Source organism: Hemitrygon akajei, unplaced genomic scaffold (genome assembly GCF_048418815.1).
Source record: "Hemitrygon akajei unplaced genomic scaffold, sHemAka1.3 Scf000082, whole genome shotgun sequence".
Classification (NCBI taxonomy): Eukaryota; Metazoa; Chordata; class Chondrichthyes; order Myliobatiformes; family Dasyatidae; genus Hemitrygon; species Hemitrygon akajei.
Window position 1 is genome coordinate 1,370,860 of NW_027331968.1, and position 20,610 is coordinate 1,391,469.

General features: G+C 44.9%; 1 protein-coding gene across 5 annotated transcripts in view; it reads left to right on the top strand.

Annotated features, from left to right (window-relative positions):
* Positions 1-19,871, top strand: part of LOC140722638 (NACHT, LRR and PYD domains-containing protein 3-like) — a 39,971-nt gene extending 20,100 nt beyond the window's left edge. For 4 of the 5 annotated variants that reach the window (XM_073037347.1, XM_073037345.1, XM_073037346.1 and 1 more), the window contains exons 3-7: positions 7,443-7,535; positions 8,402-8,568; positions 9,419-9,590; positions 9,688-9,738; positions 18,693-19,871. In XM_073037347.1, coding sequence (XP_072893448.1) covers positions 7,511-7,535; positions 8,402-8,568; positions 9,419-9,590; positions 9,688-9,738; positions 18,693-19,837 — 1,560 coding nt within the window. In that variant the 5' untranslated portion in view covers positions 7,443-7,510 and the 3' untranslated portion in view covers positions 19,838-19,871. Of the gene's footprint in view, positions 1-2,539; positions 2,630-7,442; positions 7,536-8,401; positions 8,569-9,418; positions 9,591-9,687; positions 9,739-18,692 lie in introns of those variants that run through there. The other variant, XR_012097701.1, reaches the window with a different exon arrangement.
* The last annotated feature ends 739 nt before the right edge of the window (positions 19,872-20,610 follow it).

Genomic DNA, 20,610 nt, shown 5'->3' on the forward strand with positions numbered 1-20,610 from the left:
TCTTTCCATTTATAGATCTTTGACTTAACTGTACTCCAAGGATATTCAGTGACATGGGAATTAACCTGTAACAATATCCTGACTTGTGCGTTTCAATAACCATTTCACAGAGTTGCTTGCAGTGTTCTTTTGTTTTCAAGGTGTAGGTTTTGCCAGGATACTTACTCTTCAACAGCTGGACCTTACAGATACAGGTGTATTTTACTGCAAACAATTGAAACACCTTGACTGCACACAGGTGTCCAAAAGCAGATCTCCATTTAACTAAGCATGTGACTTCTAAAACCAATTGACTGCAGCAGTGGTGATTTGGTGTCATATTTAAAGTGGCCTAATACTTATACAATCAATTATTTTCAATTTTATAATTGGAATTGTTTTAGATCACTTTAAATAGATGTTTTCACTTTAAGTTAAGTATTTTATGTTGATTGATGTCAAAAAAGACACATTACATCAAATGTGATTGAACGGTATGAAACAATATAACATGGAAAGAGAGAACATAGCAATCTACGGCTCATAACAGGTCCTTGCACCCACAAAGTTTTGCTGACCATGTAACCCTGACTAGAAAATACCAACTATTGCTCTACAACATAAACCTCTATTTTTCTGAGCTCCATATACAGTGGCATGCAAATGCCTGGGCACCCCTGGTCAAAGTTTCTGTTACCGTGAATAGTTAAGTAAGCAGAAGATGAACTGATCTCCAAAATTCATAAATTTAAAGACGAAACATTCTTTTCAACATTTTAAGCAAGATTAGTGTATTACTTGAGTTTTGTATAGTTTTAGAGTGAAAAAAGGACTACCATGCAAAGGTTTGGGCGTCCCAAGAGTTTTGAGCTCTCAATAACTTCTACCAAGGCGTCAGACCTTAATTAGCATGTTAGGGCCTTGGTTTGTTCACAGTCATCGTTAGGAAAGGCTAGGTGATGCAAATTTCAAAGTTTTATAGATACCCTGACTTCACAAACCATGTCCCAACAATCAGCAGACATGGGCTCCTCTAAGCAACTGCCTGGCACTCTGAAAATTAAAATAAATGATCCCCACAAAACAGGAGAGGGCTATAGGAAGATAGCAAAGCGTTTTTAGGTAGCCGTTTCCTCAGTTTTGCAATGTAATTGAGAAATGGCAGTTAACAGGAACGGTGGAGGTCAAGTTGAGATCTGGAAGACCAAGAAAACTTTCCGACAGAACTGCTCGTTGTATTGCTAGAAAGGCAAATCAAACCCCCGTTTGACTGCAAAAGACCTTCAGGAAGATTCAGCAGATTCTGAATGGTGGCAACACAAGTCAAGTCAAGTCACTTTTATTGTCATTTCGACCATAACTGCTGGTACAGTACATAGTAAAAATGAGACAACGTTTTTTTCAGGACCATGGTGTTACATGACACAGTACAAAAACTAGAATGAACTACGTAAAAAAACAACACGGAGAAAGCTACACTAGACTACAGGCCTACACAGGACTGCGTAATTTGCACAAAAACAGTGCAGGCATTAGAATGAATAATAAACGGGACAATAGGGCAAGGTGTCAGTCCTGGGTCTGGATATTGAGGATTCTGATAGCTTGGGGGAAGAAACAGTTACATAGTCTGGTCGTGAGAGCCTGAATGCTTCGGAGTCTTTTCCCAGATGGCAGGAGGGCGAAGAGATTGTATGATGGGTGCGTGGGGTGCATCATAATGCTGTTTCCTTTGCGGATGCAGCGCGTATTGTAAATGTCCGTAATGGCGGGAAGAGAGACCCCGATGATCTTCTCAACTGACCTCACTCTCCACTGCAGGGTCTTGCGATCCGAGATGGTGCAATTTCCAAACCAGGCAGTGATGCAGCTGCTCAGGATACTCTCAATACAACCCCTGTAGAATGTGATGAGGATGGGGGGTGGGAGATGGACTTTCCTCAGCCTTCGCCGAACGTAGAGACGCTGCTGGACTTTCTTTGCTATGGAGCTGGTGTTGAGGGACCAGGTGAGATTCTCCGCCAGGTGAACACCAAGAAATCTGGTGCTCTTAACGATCTCTACCGGGGAGACGTCGATGTTCAGCGGGTTGTGGTCGCTCCGTGCTCTCCTGGAAGTGAACAACCATCTCTTTTGTTTTATTCACTATAGGAGACAGGTTGTTGGCTCTGCACCCGTCCTTTAGCCGCTGCACCACCTCTCTGTAAGCTGACTCGCTATTTTTGCTGATGAGACCCACCACGGTCGTGTCATCGGTGAACTTGATTATGTGGTTCGAGCTGTGTGTTGCAGCACAGTCATGGGTCAGCAGAGTGAACAGCAGTGGACTGAGCACGCAGCCCTGGGGGGGCCCGGTGCTCAGTGTGATGGTGTTGCAGATGCTGCTCCCGATCCGGACTGACTAAGATCTCCCAGTCAGGAAGTCTAGGATCCAGTTGCAGAGGGAGGTGTTCAGACCCAGTAAGCTCAGCTTTCCAGTTAGTTTCTGAGGGATGATTGTGTTGAATGCTGAACTGAAGTCTATGAACAGAATCCGAACGTGTGTGTCTTTTTTGTCCAGGTGGGTTAGGACCAGGTGGAGGGTGGTGACAATGGCGTCATCTGTTCAGCGGTTGGGACGGTACGCAAACTGCAAGGGTTCCAGTGAGGAGGCAGCAGGGTCTTCATATGCCTCATGACAAGCATCTCGAAACACTTCATGATGATGGAAGTGCGTGCAACGGGACGGTACACATGCACAAGTATGACCTTCATGTAAGAGCCATCAGAGGAAAACGTTTCCTACGTCCTCACCACAAAATTCAGCGTCAGAGCTTTGCAAAGGCGCATTCAAACAAGCCTGATGCATTTTGGAAACAAGTCCTGTGGACTGATGAAGTTAAAATAGAACCTCTTGGCCGCAATGAGCAAAGACATGTTTGGAGAAAAAAGGGTGCAGAATTTCACGAAAAGAACACCTCTCCAACTGTTAAGCACGGGGGTGGATCGATCATGTGTTGTAGCCAGTGGCACAGGGAACATTTCACAGGTAGAGGGAAGAATGAATTCAATTAAATATCAGCAAATTCCGGAAGCAAATATCACACCATCTGTAAAAAAGCTGAAGATTGAAAGAGGATGGCTTCTCCAACAGGATACTGATCCTAAAAACACCTCAAAGTCCACAATGGACTACCTCATGAGGCGCAAGCTGGTTTTGCCATGGCCCTCACACCGACCTAAACATCATCGAAAATCTGTGGATGGACCTCAAAAGAGCAGTGCATGCAAGACGGCCCAAGAATTTCATAGAACTAGAAGTCTTTTGCAAGGAAGAATGGTCGAAAATCCCCGAAACAAGAATTGAAAGACTCTTAGCTGGCTACAGAACGGTTTTACAAGTTGTGATACTTGCCAGAGGGAGTGTTGCTATGTACTGACCATGCAAGGCGCCCGAACTTTTGCTTCGGGCTCTTTTCCTTTTGTTTATTATTCTGAAACAGTAAAAGATGGAAATAAAAAAGTAATCTTCTTTAAAATATTAAAGAAATGTGACATCTTTAAATTTATGCCTTTTGGAATTCAGGTCATCCTCTATACTTTTAAGGTGTTTGGATGTAGTTACAGAGAAGATTTCAGAGATACATTTTTATTTACGCAGATTGGTGAGTGCATGAAATGGGCTGCCAGCGACGTTGGTGGAGGAGGATACGATAGGTTGTTTGATGAGACTCCTTGTTAGGAACATGGAGCTTAGAAAAATAGAGGGCTATGGGTAACCCTTTGTAAATTTTAAAGTAAATATATGTTCGGCTCAACATTCTGTTCCGAAGGACCTGTATTGTGCTGTAGGCTTTCTGTGTTTCTGTGTTGCTGTGTTTGTATGTTTCTATGTCTCACAGGACCTGAACTCAATCCTACAGTTGATGGAAGCTATCACATCATACGCTTTCTGAACAACACTGTCAACCTGCGCAGCAGCTTTGAGTGTCTTTTGGACACAGAACTCCAAGATCTCACTGACCCTCCACACTGCCAAGAGTCTTAGCATTAAGATAATATTCTGTCTTCAAATTTGATACAACTGGTCACCGTCCTGAATGCAGAATTCAAATATCTACAACTATCTTTTGCCTTCTGTGAGCAAGCCAATTCTGTATCCACCAAACAACGTTTCTTGGATCCCATGCCTCATTACTTTCTGAATGAACCTTGCCTTTTGTACCTTATCAAATGCCTACGGAAATCATTAGATAGATAGATAGATAGATAGATAGATAGATAGATAGATAGATAGATAGATAGATAGATAGATAGATAGATAGATAGATAGATAGATAGATAGATAGATAGATAGATAGATAGATACTTTATTCATCCCCATGGGGAAATTCAACCTTTTTTCCAATGTCCCGTACACTTGTTGTAGCAAAAACTAATTACATACAATACTTAACTCAGTAATAATATGATATGCATCTAAATCACTAACTCAAAAAGCATTAATAATAGCTTTAAAAAAAAAGTTCTTAAGTCCTGGCAGTTGAATTGTAAAGCCTAATGGCATTGGGAAGTATTGACCTCTTCATCCTGTCTGAGGAGCATTGCATCGATAGTAACCTGTCGCTGAAACTGCTTCTCTGTCTCTGGATGGTGCTATGTAGAGGATGTTCAGGATTTTCCATAATTGACCGTAGCCTACTCAGCGCCCTTCGCTCAGCTACCGATGTTAAACTCTCCAGTACTTTGCCCACGACAGAGCCCGCCTTCCTCACCAGCTTATTAAGACGTGAGGCGTCCCTCTTCTTAATGCTTCTTCCCCAACACGCCACCACAAAGTAAGGGCGCTCTCCACAACTGACCTATAGAACATCTTCAGCATCTCACTGCAGACATTGAATGACGCCAACCTTCTAAAGAAGTACAGTCGACTCTGTGCCTTCCTGCACAAGGCATCTGTGTTGGCAGTCCAGTCTAGCTTCTCGTCTAACTGTACTCCCAGATACTTGTAGGTCTTAACCTGCTCCACACATTCTCCATTAATGATCACTGGCTCCTTATGAGCCTAGATCTCCTAAAGTCCACCACCATCTCCTTGGTCTTGGTGATATTGAGACGAAGGTAGTTTGAGTTGCACCATATCACAAAGTCCTGTATCAGTTTCCTATACTCCTCCTCCTGTCCATTCCTGACACACCCCACTATGGCCGTTGTCATCAGCGAACTTCTGCACATGGCAGGACTCCGAGTTATATTGGAAGTCTGATGTGTACAGGGTGAACAGGACCGGAGAGAGTACGGTTCCCTGCGGCGCTCCTGTGCTGCTGACCACCGTGTCAGACCTACAGTCTCCCAACCGCACATACTGAGGTCTATCTGTCAAGTAGTCCACTATCCAATCCACCATGTGAGAGTCTACTCCCATCTCCGTTAGTTTGTGCCTTAAGATCTTGGGCTGGATGGTGTTAGAGAAGTCAAGGAATGTAATCCTCACAGCACAACTGACCCCATCTAGGTGAGAGAGTGATTTGTGCAGCAAATACGTGATAGCATCCTCCACTCCCACCTTCTCCTTATACGCAAACTGAAGCGGATCCCGGGCGTGCCTGGTTTATGGCCTCAGATTCTGTATTATCAGCCGCTCCATGGTCTTCATCACGTGCGACGTCAAGGCAACAGGTCTGAAGTCATTCAACTCCTTTGGTTGTGGTTTCTTCGGTACCGGGACAATACAGGATGTTTTCCACTGTCTGGGTACTCTTCTCTGATCTAGACTCATATTGAAGATGCGCTGTAGTGGTTCTCCCAGCTCAGTCGCACAGGCCCTCAGTAATCGTGGGGAAACTCCATCCGGTCCAGCCGCCTTGCTGGTACAGATCTTCCTCAGTTGACCTTCCACCTGTGCAGCCGTAATCCTGGGCGTGGGCAAGGTCTCCTGTGAGTGGCTATTTTCCTGTGAGGGAAGTAAGCCTGGTGTGGAGTTCTGCGGTGAGGATGAGATTGTGCTGTCGAACCTATTGAAGAAGTTGTTCAGCTGGTTCGCTTTCTCCACATCTCCACTTATGTTTGCCCCCCGCTTTGCACCGCATCCGGTGATGATCTTCATCCCATCCCACACATCCTTCATGCTTTTTTTCTGCAGCACATCCGCTGTTCTACCTTCAATATCTTTTGTTGCATCCTCAAAGAATTCAATCAGGTCCGTAAGGCATGACTTGCCCTTGACAAAGCGATGTTGACTCTCCCTAATAAGATTACGTGTCTCCAAATGCTCATAAATCCTGGCTCTTAGAATCTTCTCTAACAACTTGTCCATCACTGAAGTAAGATTCGCTGCTATATCATTTACTGGGTTATCTCTAATCCCTTTCGTGAATAAGGGAACAAGATCTGAAACCCTCAAATCCTCTAGTACTTCGCCCCACCCTATTGATGATGCAAAGATCATCGTCAGATGCTCAGCAATCTCCTCCCTCGCTTCCCAAGGTAGCCTGGGAAATATCTCCTACAGTCCTGGCGACTTATCCAACTGAATACCTTTCAAAAGCTCCAGCACATCCTCTTTCTTAATGAAGATACACTCAATTATCTCAGAATATTTAAAATGATCGACAAATTGAGAAATATTTGTTGCGAATGTAGCGTGAATTCTAGCAAAACCAAGTTGCCATTGTTGAAATATTAACATATTGACTGTCTTGTTGAATAATTCCAGTATTTTGTTTTATTCATATCAAACCTGTTAGTCAATTTGCTGTTTTGAATGCATGACGGGTCTACATTGTGTTTAACAAGGGTCAATATAACTGTCTGATAAAAGCCAGGTGATATGCTCAAAGAAATCTTGAGGGGAGTTTAGGTGACAATGATTGTCTTAAATATCTGCCGGAGAAACTATAGTGGTTCAGGACAAGATGTCACGATGCTATGGGTGAGATTGCATTGTTCAGGATGTCAGAGTGTTTCTATATAGACTCAAACAATATATTGCCAAAGGTGTCAATGCCAAGGGATGTTAAACTGAAAGGAGACGGTGAGAATCAGGAATGTCTGAGAAATCTGCATAACTCAGTGGCGAGAGGAATAGACGTCCCATTGGTTAGCTGAATTTTTTCACCCCACACTGCTGTAATAGTTCTCCATTACTCACCATGGCGCAACCAATGGTGGGAGGACCAAAGCAGTGGGCGCTGTCCGCTCAACTTGCCTAACCATTCCGTTGATTGGTTCCTCAAACGGAATTGCCTGCAATATAGCGAGCAGATACCCTGAAGAATACTGGCTCAGTGTACAATCCAAGGAGAGAGCGGAAAGGGTATTGCGTGACTGTGGGTGGATGGGTGCAGGTGAATCTGGCCTTGTCAAGACTTTAGTGGACAGGCCCAAGGTGTTCGGGAGTGTTAGCCTGTGTTTAAAAAGAAAAGAGTGTTCTTCTTTACATATCAATTAATGTTTGACCCTCCTGCTAATTTTGGTTGTTACAGGGCAGCAAACTCTGAACACAACTGTACTCAAGCTGCCTCAACGCGCGGGCTGTGGAGGAGTTACAGTGATGTCAACAACAGGAAAAGTCACGGGTATGTGGGTGATGTTTTTAAATAATTAAATATTGTACTGACTGTGTGTCTGGGTTTTATTCTGTATCGGCAATTCTCACAAATATTTGTGAAGCGACTGAGCAGAGAGAGAGACAGGGAGAGAGTGGGGGAGACAGAGAGAGACAGGGAGGGAGAGAGAGAGAGAGAGAGAGAGAGAGAGAGAGAGAGAGAGAGAGAGTTAACATCTCTCGGGGAACCATAGTCACACCTGTAAGGAGTACAATTACTGTCCCTCTAACAGATTGTGATGCACATTAAAATAGCCAGTTATTCCAGAACACAAGGCATTCTGCAGATGACACGCAAAATATTGGCAGAACTCAGCAGGTCAGGCAGTATCCATAGAGAGGAATAAACAGTTAATCTTTCCGATCAGGACCACAGGGAATAGAAAGTAATGTCTAGAATCTATAATATCTAGAATTTCTGTCCTCTTCATTTCCAGCCCGATGAAGGATTTTGGTCTGAAACATTGATTGTTTATTCTCCTCCATAGATGCTGCCTGACCTGCTGAGTTCCTCCAGCATTTTGTGAGATATGCCAGAAAATTGCTGAGGAAGGGATTGACCAGGCAGGCAGTCAGTAACCCAGAGCAAAGCGGTGGTGATGGGCATTATCAGGAGAGTGATGCTGATGGGTTACTATACTGTATTCTTAGGAATAAGCAGAGTACTTTCCAGACAGAGAAAGGGAGCTATACCCACTCATTCCACGCCCCGGCCTGTGCCCGTTCCCCCCATATATATTTTGGACTGTTTGGTGACCTGGCGCACCACGTTTAGGTTCCAGAGAGAAAGTTGCTCCGCAATATGGGGTTAGTAATGCTCTTCATTTTCCTTCACAGGTCCGAGCTCAGTGATCACCGAGCTCCTGGCAAGCTGGGAGGATTTCCAGCTGCTGCAGTTGACGGACTTCTACCGGGACAGGCTGGAACAGGCGATGGAAGGAGGGGTGCACGGAGTGAGCCTGGCATTAACGGCTGAGAATCAGTTCAGCAGAGAGGAACATCGGGTGAGTGGGAGAGTGAATGGGTTTGAATTTTCACACATCACAGGACTGATGGGTGTCAGAACTCTGACTCATCAGATATTAAGTTAGATACAAGAAAAACTGCGAAATAAATACTGTACATGTAATTTCGAACATATGATTCTGAGCCAGTGAGAGAAAGAGGTGAAAGGACGCCGCTGAGTGACTTGAGCAATTAACAGTTCAGTGCGCTTAGAGTTTTAAATGAAAATATGACAGGCAGTTTGGGTTTGTGAAGAACGTGCAGCATGACAGTGAGAACCGGGGCATTATCAGTGGATGCCACAGGAGCTCGAGTGTGTTCTGTTCTGGGTGGCGATGATTGTCTTACAATCTGTAACTGCAAACAGTGTGGATCGGGGAATACTGCCATGTTGTAATGTGTAATCACTGAATAAACCTCCACTGGAAAAGGCATCAGGTGTCAGCCAGTAATCCGCTGTCATGCTGGACACTGGCGGAATGAGGAGATAAATCAGATCATCTTTTCTGCAACTTCTCTGAGGCTGCTTACTCTGTTATAGAAACCTTTATTTTTTTTCATCTGTGATCGTTATTTCCTGATTCCTGTTTTACACGGTCAAATATGATAAGGAATTATTTATGGATTTGGAACCACGTCAATGAAGTGGCCACAGAACAGCCAGGATCTCATTGAGTGGTGGACCAGGTTCTGAGGCTCTGCACTCAGAATGTACAGTCCAAGTCCAGACAGGATCAGCACCCGTCCGGGTGACTGCTCAGTGTGATCCCGTTACAGAGCACATAATTTACTTCTCATTCTCTGTGTGAATATGTCAGTCCCCAATATGTTCACCGTTACACTTCGCAGAAAATCTCTGATCTCGCTGATAAGGGAGAGCGGGCGGACAGTTCTAAACTCCTCCTGAACCTGGTGATGGAGAAAGGCTCCCGCGCCCAGAGGGTGATGTGGGAAACGTTTGTGAAAATGCGGATTGGTGTACCAAAGTTTGACAAAGTACTAAAAGAAATTGAGAAACACGGTGAGATAATATCAGATTAGTTTAATTTTGGAATCAAGCATTACATACTTAATCATTTCACACATTTCAATTCCTCAAATTGTTTAAATCTGAACAGGTTGTGTTCCGGTCCATCGACCCATACCGGAAATTCCCAGTGACCTGAAAGGTAAATGAAGAAACGGCTGTTTCCACCAGCAACTAATATTGTGTAGGGCCGTAACGTTGCTGAGCCATAGGGATTTGACCAGGTAAATGTTGGCACCGTGACACGATACACGTTGAGACACATGGTAAATGTTTGCTGGAGGGAAAGTTTTCACAGGACATTATGAGGAACGACTCATAGTCGGGGATTTTGTGAAACGGATCACTCCTCTCCGGGTCCTGCAACGACAGGTCTCTCAACTGGGGCTAGAGTGGAGAAGAGGACGATCTGGAGGAGTGAAATTCTTCACTCGGAAGGTGAAATCCTTCCCCTACAGCTACGCAACAAGTGGAACAGCCCTGGATCACTTTTCCAAATCCCATCCGATCCTACAGGTTATCATTTTTAGAATTGTGAGTCCATTGAAGTTCTCCTCACAGAATAACAATGAGAGCATTGATTTAATGAAAAAAGCTGGTAACACGCTACAGTTCTGTCCGACCCCAAAACAGCACATGAACCCCACTCTGTTCACTTCTGCACTCCCTCAGTGCAAACACTATTACAGTTATCCAGTATAATTTCCAACTCACTCATCCTGGGGAGTCCATCAGGAGACAATGATAGTGAGGCTGAGATGGGGGACAAAATCCTCTGCTCAGTCCACAGAAGCTGAAGTTCATGTGTGCCGGTTTGTGTGATGCACACTATGGAAGGGTGAGAGATCGGAATTAGTTCAGAGAAACAGAGAGAAACCGAGAGTTGTGAGATTGCGGCAAGGAAGGTAGAAAGGACTGAAAATATCTATAAATAATATTGCAATTAATTAAATTGTCACCGTCTGGATGAGAAATTCACTACATCCGTAAGCACATTGTGTCGGTGAAAATGGAGCCCGGGACAGTGCATGGTCTCAAGAGATTGTAAGGCATCATAATCTCAGACTGAGTTGGATTACACAACTTCACATTTAACAGAGGAGACCGCGGAGTAAAACCAGAAGCTGTAAAAAAAAAACACTTAAAGCAGCCCATGTTTATCTCATTATAAGAAGCTCTTGCTCAGAAACGCAAGGAATCTTGGCCAGAACCGTGGTTCAGCCGCTGTCATTGCCAAGAAGAAAAAAAGTTAATTTACGAATAGGAGCAGAGATAGACAAATCAGGAAGTTTACCAAGTGCTCACGTTCCAGTCACCTCTGTCATTGTTTTTCTCGTCCATATTCGGTCAATAAAGCCCCTGAGTTTCCTTGCACCATGGATTTGGTAAACCTCTGCAAATTCCCTGCAAACTTATTCTTCGATTTTCTTCATGCTGTTTGCCGAGGGATCAGACACGGCAGTGAAATACCCACTCCTATTTCTGAATACGAAACAGATTATCTCCCTAGTTATTGAAGAGCATAATTTCTACCACTGTCGCATTCTCTAAAGTAACTATTTCAACAGCAATGTTTTCCCACGCTCCATATCTCAACCGAATATGTTGAATAGAGAGCCCGCACACTCCCAGGGGCGTTCCGACATACTGGGAGACCCCACACACCCATGGTAGGTTCCTGACGCAATGTGGGACCCCAGACAGACCCCTGGCAGTGTCCTGACATATTGGGAAACCAAGCGCAGCACTGGCGCTGTCCCGACACTCTGTGAGACCCCGCACATCTCTGACCGGTTCCAGTCTCACTGGGAGACTCCATATAACCCTAGCAAGTTACAGGGACACTGTGTCTGCATGGCCTTCTTTACCACAGACTCAACCTGTAAATTACCCTTCCGGGAGTGTTTTACAAGGACTCCTAAGTCCCTTTGCTCCTCTGCTGTTTAAACCTTCTCCCCATTTTGATATTCGTCCGCACTGTTGCTCTTTATTACCAAAAATGAAATCTCATTATTTTCCCAACACTGTATTCCATCTGCCACTTATTTACTCATTCTTCCAATTTTATCTTGTCAAGGAGACTCATATTTGGCACCTTATCAAAGGCCTTCTGAAATATAAGTAAATGGCATCCATTGCTTTTGTCCACCGTGCTTGTTACTTCCTCTGAGAAACCATGCTTGCTTTGACTTATTTTATTGTTAGTCTTCAAGTACCTTGAAAACTCATCCTTATGCATAGACCCCAACACTTTCCCAGCCACTGAGGTTAGGCTACGTGGCCTATAATTTCCTTTCTTTTGCCTTCCTCCTTTCTTAAAACACTTTAGAAGCCTTTTTGAAACTTAGAAACATAGAAAACCTACAACACAATACGGGCACATCGGCCCACAAAGCGGTGTCGAACACGTACTTACTTAGAAATTACCTGATGTTACCCATAGTCCTCTATTTTCCTAAGCTGTCCAGGAGTCTCTTAAAAGACCCTATCGTATCCGCCTCCACCTCCATTGCCAAAAGCCCATTCCACATACTCACCACACTCTACGTAAACAAAAACTTAACCCTGACATCTCCTCTCTACCTTATTCCAGGCACCTTAAAACAGTGCCCTCTCGTGTGAGCAATTTCATCCCTGGGGAAATAGCCTCTGACTAGCCACACAATCAATCCCTTTCATCATCTTACACACCTCTTTTGTTAGATTTTAAAAGTTTTCCAGTAATCGAATCACACACAAACTTTTGTTGCCTTGTATGTCCTTTCTTTGGCTTTTATGCAGTCCTTAACTTCCCTTGTCAGCCACGATTCCCTACCCCTGCTGTTTGAGAACTTATTCCTCTGTAGGGCATTTCTATCCTGCGGCTTGTGAACTATTCACAGAAACTCCAGCCATCTCTGCTCTTCTGTCATCCGCGCCCGTGTCCTTCTCCAATCCTCCGGTACAAGCTCCTCTCTCATGCTTCAGAAATTACTTTCGTTCCATTGCGATGCTGAAACATATGAGTTATGCTTCTCCCTCTCAAACTGCAGTATGAATTTAATCATAATATGATCACTGCCTCCTCACTGTGTCTTTACCTTAAAAATATCTGATTTATTACACAACGCCTATTATAAGATAGCCTTTCCCGAATTATGCTCAAGCACAAACTGCTCTAAAATGCCATCTCGTAGACATTCAACACATTTTCTCTCTTGCGGTCCGACTCCAACCTAATTTTCACAACCGCTTGCATATTGAAGCCCTCGTTACAATTTCCTCCTTGCCTTTATTACTTGCATTCTCCAGCTCCCTCTGCAAACTCAGCCCCACGATGGCTACTATTTGAAGGCCTGCATAAGATTCCCATAATGGGTTTTAACCATTACAATCTGTTAACTCCATCCACAAAAATTTAACAATCTCTTGACCCTCAGTCACCTATTTCCAAAGATGTAATTCCATCTTGTACCAACAGAAACACAAAAGACTCCCTGTCTGTCCTTCCGATACAAAGCTCATCTTTTGAGATCAAGCTCCCAACTATGGTCTTACTTCAGCCATGACACAGTGATGCCCATAAACTCATACCGACCGATCTCTTGTTGCGCCACGAGTTCATCCACCTGAGTCCGAATGCTACCCGGATTTAAATACAACACTTGCAATCCTGCATTCTTTGCCGCTCTGAAGTGTGCCTCTGTGGTACAATTTAAATCATTGCTATGACTGCATTTGTACCTAGTTATGCGCTTGAACATCCTTTCATTCATGTTACACCCATCATCTACTTGTAAACCTACTGGGTCATCCCCAGTTCTAACATACTGTTTCCCATCCTCCTGCCAAATTAGTTTAAACCATTTCCAACTGTTCCAGTAACATCTGCCCGCAGGAATATTGGAACCCCTTAGATTCAAGTACAATTCAACCTTTTATACAGGTCCCACCTGTCCCAGAAGAGGTTCCAGTTATCCAACAATCTGAATTTCTGACCAAGCTGTAAATCTTCCGTCACACATTTATCTACCATTGAGGTCCTGCCTCTCAGTTTCCTTCCTTCCTTCCTTCCTTCCTTCCTTCCTTCCTTCCTTCCTTCCTTCCTTCCTTCCTTCCTTCCTTCTTTCCTAACTCACTGTATTCCTTTTTCAGGTCCTGACACATTGGGGAAGCACCACAGATTGTTGTAGTGGTCCTGCACACTGTGAGTCCCCAAACATCTCTGACAGGTTCGTGGCACACTGTGAATCTACATACACCCTGACAGGGTCCTGACACACTGTGAGACCCCACACACCCTAACAGGACCTGACTCACCATGAGACCTCACACACCCCTGACAGGGTCCTAACAGATTGTGAGACCCCACACACTGCTTGGAGGTTCCTGACACATTCCGAGAACCCCTTGCACTTCTGATAAGGTGCTTTCGCACTATGAGACCCCATACACCCCTGGCAGGTTCCTGACGCATCGAGAGATCCCACACATCCCTGGTAGAGTCCTGTCACACAGTGAGACCCCACACATCTTTGACAAGTTCCCAACGGACTATGAGACCCCGCACTTCCCCAACAGTCCTGACACACTGTGAGACCCCACACGTCCCTAGGAGTGTACTGGCACACTATGAGACCCCGCAGACCGCTGCAAAGTTCCTGACACGCTGTGAGCTCCCGCAGACCCCGGAAGTTTCTTCAAACTCTGTGAAATCCTGAACAGACCGGCAGGATGCTAACACACTGTCAGGTTCCACATCTCTTGTAAACGTCTGTCTTCAGCTGAGTGTAGTTGCAAGCAACTGTGTCAACACTTCATCTAGACCCTGTCTTACTCTGACATCTGCCTTCCCCTAATTCGGGGTTTCAATACTCGCGGTATCAGCATCCCTTTTCATAACTGAGACAGATGGTCTCTATGTCCAGAATGCTCTCTCACTGACACTTCAAACACTTGTCCAGCTACATTATCTCCTGACAAGAAGAGTCTAGAAAATGTACAGGTTAGGCTAAGTAACCTCTTTGTAAGACCGGTAGGGCCGGGTAAATGAACATGATGAGATGATTGGGAGAGAAGAGGTCAGTTTAGTGGAGAGTGTTGTGGGTCGGGTAGTTGGACCTTGAGAATGGATTAGCACATAGAACTATGATATAGTGGCCTTTGTGAAGATTTGATTAAAAAAGGGACAAAAATGTCAGCTCGATATTCCAGAGTTGTGATATTTCAGGTTTGATTGGGAAGGTAATACAGTTTATTCACTGATCTGTAGAATTTCGCAGCTGCACTCAGAGAGGACATATTGGGGAAAGGAAGCACTGAGGCAATATGGGGAGAGTTCAACAATAAGACAATCACTGATTTCTTTTTAACTAAACATCTCCCAATAATCATCAGGAGATAGAGGAACTGATATGTAGGCAAATTCTGGAAAGATTTAAAAGCAGCAAATTTGTTGTACAAGGTAATTTTAACTTTCCCTGTATTGCTGATGACCTAACTTATACTGTCCCGTGTTTCCTTACTGCCCAGAATATTTTCGGATTCTCCGATGGCGGGATGTGTTCCGGGAATAATGTGTGTGATGTCTGAATGAGAAGAGAGGAGATAATGCACCTGGTATTGGGATGTAAACCGACAAGATTTTCAGGTTTCAGTGGCAGAGCCTTTGGGAACAGTGAACACAACTCCTGTTCTCAGATAGGTATGATTAAGGAGAGGTCTACAGATTATGTGGTATAAGACGTGGGAACATTAAATTGGGGTAGGCAGATAAAATGGCAAAGTGTTAGATTGGTAGCAGCTCTTATTGGACAGATCCCCATCTGACAAGTGGGGTCAATTAATTATCAGCTGATTAGCTGATGAATGGACATTAGAGTCAATGATGTGATACTTGACAAAAGATGTTGTAAATTTAGTCCGAAGGAGGAAAGGTAAGGTTTATGATGCTTAAATTAGACACTGGGTTGTTGAGAGTGCAGAAGCGTGCAAAGAATACTTCGGGATATAGATCAGTTGCAGATGCGGATGGGGAAATATCAGATGGAGTTTAATCCAGAGAAGTGTGAGTTGTTGCAGTTCAGGAATGTGGGGGGGGGGGGAGTATACAGTAAAGGTCACGACCTTCATTCATGTCGAGAGCGACCTTGATGTCCACGTTCACAGCTCCGGAGGCAGGTGGGAGGTATTTATGGGGACATCATGCTGGCACCAAAATTGTGGGCCGAAGGGCCTATTCCTCTGCTATTCTGTGCAGGTCCGGTGACAGCTGAAATCCTGTACCACCCACTACCGAAATCCCTCGGTCTCTGCTCTCTTCTTCACCACCGGACCTGTAATCAGCATGGTTTTCAAGCATATTTAAAATCATAGACCAGTAGCATCTCCCCTTTCTCCCCTTTCCACAGACTTTGTCAGACCTGTACTCACATCTACACTCCCGTCGTTCTACAGCTGTGCTGCAGAGGGCAGGCCAACATGCGGCATAACTGCGGTGGACTGGAAAGCTCTACAACGGGTAGTCAAAATTGCCCAACGCATCACCGGAAACCGCAGTCTACCTTCCATCAGGGGCGTATATACAGAAATCCTCCGTAAAAGGGGTTGAAGCTTCAGGAAGTATCCCATCTATCCTGCCTATGGGCTGTTTGCCACTCTCCCATGAGGGAGGAAGTATCCCACCTATCCTGCCTATGGGATGTTTGCCCCTCTCCCATGAGGGAGGAAGCGACGTAGCATCCATAGCAGGCCCACCAGACTCAAAATTCCAGACTCGATTTGGAGCGTAGAAAGTTGAGGGGGGACTTGATAGAGATATTTAAAATTATGAGGGGGATAGATAGAGTTGACGTGGATAGGCTTCTTCCATCGAGAGTAGAGGAGATTGAAACAAGAGGACATGAGTTCAGAGTGTTACGTACCTCGTAACTGGGTGTCTTACCAGCAAAGATAGAAGAATCCGTTGGAGTCTGGTGGTACTATTTCAAACAGTGTTTATTAGTAAAATATACAAAACAATGCCAATATACAGATAATACACGTTAGCAATACTAAACCTAAAAGCGTGGGTATAATAGTAATCAAATATAAACAAGCTCTATCGTTGTCTAGGGGATAATGAATTGTCGTCAATAAGTATAAAGTTCAGTTCAGTTCATGCAGGTTGAGGTAGTTGCTGGTTCCGGTGTTTTAAATCGTTGGAGAGAGATAGAGAAAAAAAGAGGGAGGGCGAGCTAACAGTGACAGCCGGTCAAACCTTCCTTTATATTCTTGATCCGGCGAGTTGTTATTGTTGTGGCCATTCAGGTATGACCACTCCGTCCTTTAGCTAGACCTTTCTTCCGTGGTGGACTCGTCACCCAGGCAAGGGTGGACACACACACAAGCCCCCACCGGCCTTGCTATCACCACTGTGAGTTAAATTGACCGATCCGTTCGGTCCTCGATGCCGCACACTTTCTCGTGAGTCCCAACACTCAACAGTGCTCACTAGTGTGTCTCTCGGTGCGTCTGTGGGGTATCACCCCAGACCTCACTTTTATCCCCACTCACGGGGTCTCAGGTGTCAATCAGTTTTGAATGGCTTTATTCATCAAACCAGCCCAATCTGGCTGTCCACTGAGGAATTTTAATGAGCAGGATGGTACCACGTAAACAGCCCTTTCCGCAGCCATAAGTCTTTTTGGGAGTCATAACATGAAGGGTAAACATAACTCTCTCTCAGACTGTTATCAGTACAGATGTCCTGGCATGTTTTCTTTTGTCTCTCTTACTCTCTCAAGAGCAGCATAGAAATAGTAATGGTTTGCGATTCTAAAAAGGGGGGGGGGGGGCATGGGCAACTCTGCACCCTTCTGCCCATCAGAGTTGTTCATCCTTCGTTACAAGAGCTTGTGTCAAAAGTTTAGGGGTAACACGAGGGGGGATTTCTTACTCAGAGAGTGGTAGCTCTGTGGAACGAACTTCCAGTAGAAGTGGTAGAGGGAAGTTCAATATCGTAATTTAAAATAAAATTGGACAGCTATATGGACAGAAAAGGAATGGAGGTTTTGGGCTGAGTGCAGGTCGGTGGGACGAGGTGAGAGTAAACGTTCGGCACGGACTAGCAGGGCCATGACGGCCTGTTTCCGTGCTGTTATTGTTATATAGTTATACGGTTATAAAAAAAATCAGTTACTTTCCTCAAGCAGTAAGACTGATCAACACCTCCAATGACTAAGCCACGCCTCCACAACTAACAACCCCCACCCCACCACCAGCACGGTTTGAAAATATTCTGTCAGAACCACCTGAGGTCAGAGTGACTCCTGTATCCTATGTATTTATATTTACCGTGTTTTCCATTTCGCTCTTTATCTGAGTTTTTCTGCTGCATCAGATCCAGATAAACAACTATTTCCTTCTCCTTCACACTAGTGTATGTTCAATCTTGAATCTGTTGAGTACTTGCAACACATACTCTTTAAGAGACACGAGACTGCAGATCTGCCGTCTCAAACCATTGTCTGGAGGAACTCAGTGAGCTGAGCAGCGTCTGTGATGATGGAAGTGGGAGGGGTGATTTTCTGTGTTTTGTGTCAAAATGCTGACTGTCTCAATCTCCTGAACAAGACATTGATATTTTAACTCCGAACCACACACCCACGGTGCACGTGCTGATCAGCAAAGCAACTTCTTTGCATTTTGAATCAGTGACGGTGGGAAGGGAGGGGTAGCTGTGACTCCCCGACTTGTTCCTTTGAGAGGATACCCACTTTCCTTTTCTCCATCTACATACGCGGCATCAACACTGGGCTTTCAAAGTTCTTCCACAGGAACAATGACAGTGGTGACAGTAGTGGGAGTTTGTCACGTACGGGATAGTTGGGAGTTAGTAAGCTACCAGGGAAATACTCGCTTTCACAGAACAGGTAATGTGGAAATGTGATGATCTATGTTTATCTAGACCAGGCCTCTCAGTCCAGTCCGGGGCCTTTTAATGCAATTTACTCTACTGTACGAACATCCATTGATGAATCCATTAATGCAATAGCTTTGAGCTAACTCTTGTGTATTAAATATTGAGTTCTGAGTTGACGCGTCTAACAGTTTGTCCACTGTCTGTTCCCGTGGAAGATGTTCAACAGAAACACAAGGAGACTCTGCGGGCACAAACTGAAACACTGAGAGTGAACACGATCCTGATGAGGGAGAAGGTGAAGGTTTTTCAGCTGGTTGATAGATACGCTGAGCTCACGGTCATTTCTACTGTTCGAGATCGGAGACTGGTGGAACATGAGCTGCTGGCAAGAGGCAGAGACCACGAGGAGTGGAGACAGAAACATCTCCGTGGAAAGATGGAGAAACACATTCACAGAGAGCTGGAAAAAATCCGGCCAGACCAGTTGTTCCAGAGCAGCTTTTCCCGGAGTAAATGCAAATCTGGGAGTTCAGCAGCAGTGGCCGGAGTCCCGGGGATTGGGAAAACAACAATGGTACAAAAGATTGTTTATGACTGGGCCACAGGGAAAATATACCAACAGTTCCAGTTTGTCTTCAGTTTCAAATTCCGGGATTTAAATTCCATTAACTGTAGAATAAACATGAGGGAACTGATTCTGCATCAGTATCCTTACTTTGGGAATATCCTGAGAGAGGTCTGGAAGAACCCAGAGGGATTGTTGTTTATATTTGATGGTTTGGATGAATTCAAACACAGAATCGATTTTGCTGACAGTCGGAGAGATACAGAACCCAAGCACCAGTGCCCAGATCCCGAGTGGTGGTGTGAAGTGTCTGACATTGTGTACAGTTTAATTCAGGGCAAGCTGCTCCCAGGGTGTTCAGTGCTGGTGACCACCCGTCCCACTGCGTTACATTTATTGGAAAAAGCAGAGATCAGTGTCTGGGCTGAAATCCTGGGATTTGTTGGTGATGAACGAAAGGAATATTTCATGAGACATTTTGAAGATCAGACGGTGGCAGCAGCTGTTTTCAAATACGTGAAGGAAAACGAGATCCTGGACACAATGAGCTACAACCCCTCCTACTGTTGGATCCTCGCACTGGCACTGGGCCCCTTCTTCACACAAAGAGCCAGGGACCCGCAGCGAGTTCCCAAGACCATCACCCAACTATATTCCTACTGGATTTACAACATCCTGAAAAACCACGACCGTGAGATTGAGAACCCCCGTGATGTGTTACTCAGGGTTGGTCAGATGGCCTTCAGAGGAGTTTCCGAGAGGAAGATAGTGTTTACAGATGGAGATTTAATCTAGTTCAATCTGCAGCCTTCCCAGTTCCTATCTGGGTTCCTGATCGAACTTTTGGAGAGAGAGGATTTTGCCCGGTGTGTGGTGTACACATTCCCACACCTCACCATCCAAGAGTTTGTAGCTGCGGTCGCACAATTCCTGAATCCATATCCTGGGGATATCCTGAAATTCCTCACTGAAGCCCACAACACGACAGATGGACGATTCGAGATATTTCTCCGTTTTGTAGCTGGTCTGTCCAACCCAATAACAGCTCGGGGCCTGGAGGAGATTCTGGGTCCATTTCCTAATCAAACGACCTGCCGGGTGATTGACTGGGTGAAGGAGGAGGTTCAACGCCAGAGTGGAAACACGGGGAATGAAGCTGGTAAAAGGAGCCTCCTGAACACATTGCACTACCTGTTTGAGTCCCAGAATCGTGGACTGGCTCAGGCCGCACTGGGATCTGTGAAAACTCTTTCATTCCGTGGAGTGACACTGACCCCGGTTGACTGCGCTGTCCTGTCTCATGCCATCGGACTCTGTGATACAATAAAACACCTCAACCTGGAGAACTGCCACATTCAGTGTGAAGAAATCCAGAGGCTGGGACCTGGGCTTCACAAGTGCCAGGAGTTGAGGTAACTTGATTTATCTCTCATTCTGTACTGTGAATCTGCTCCATTGTGTTGTTTCTGTGTAAAGAAAATTGGTTAAATCTGTAGTAAATCAGTTTTTCAAGAACTGTGACAAATGACCAGGGGATCGGTCAGTAATTCCCCAAGGACGGGAGGGTT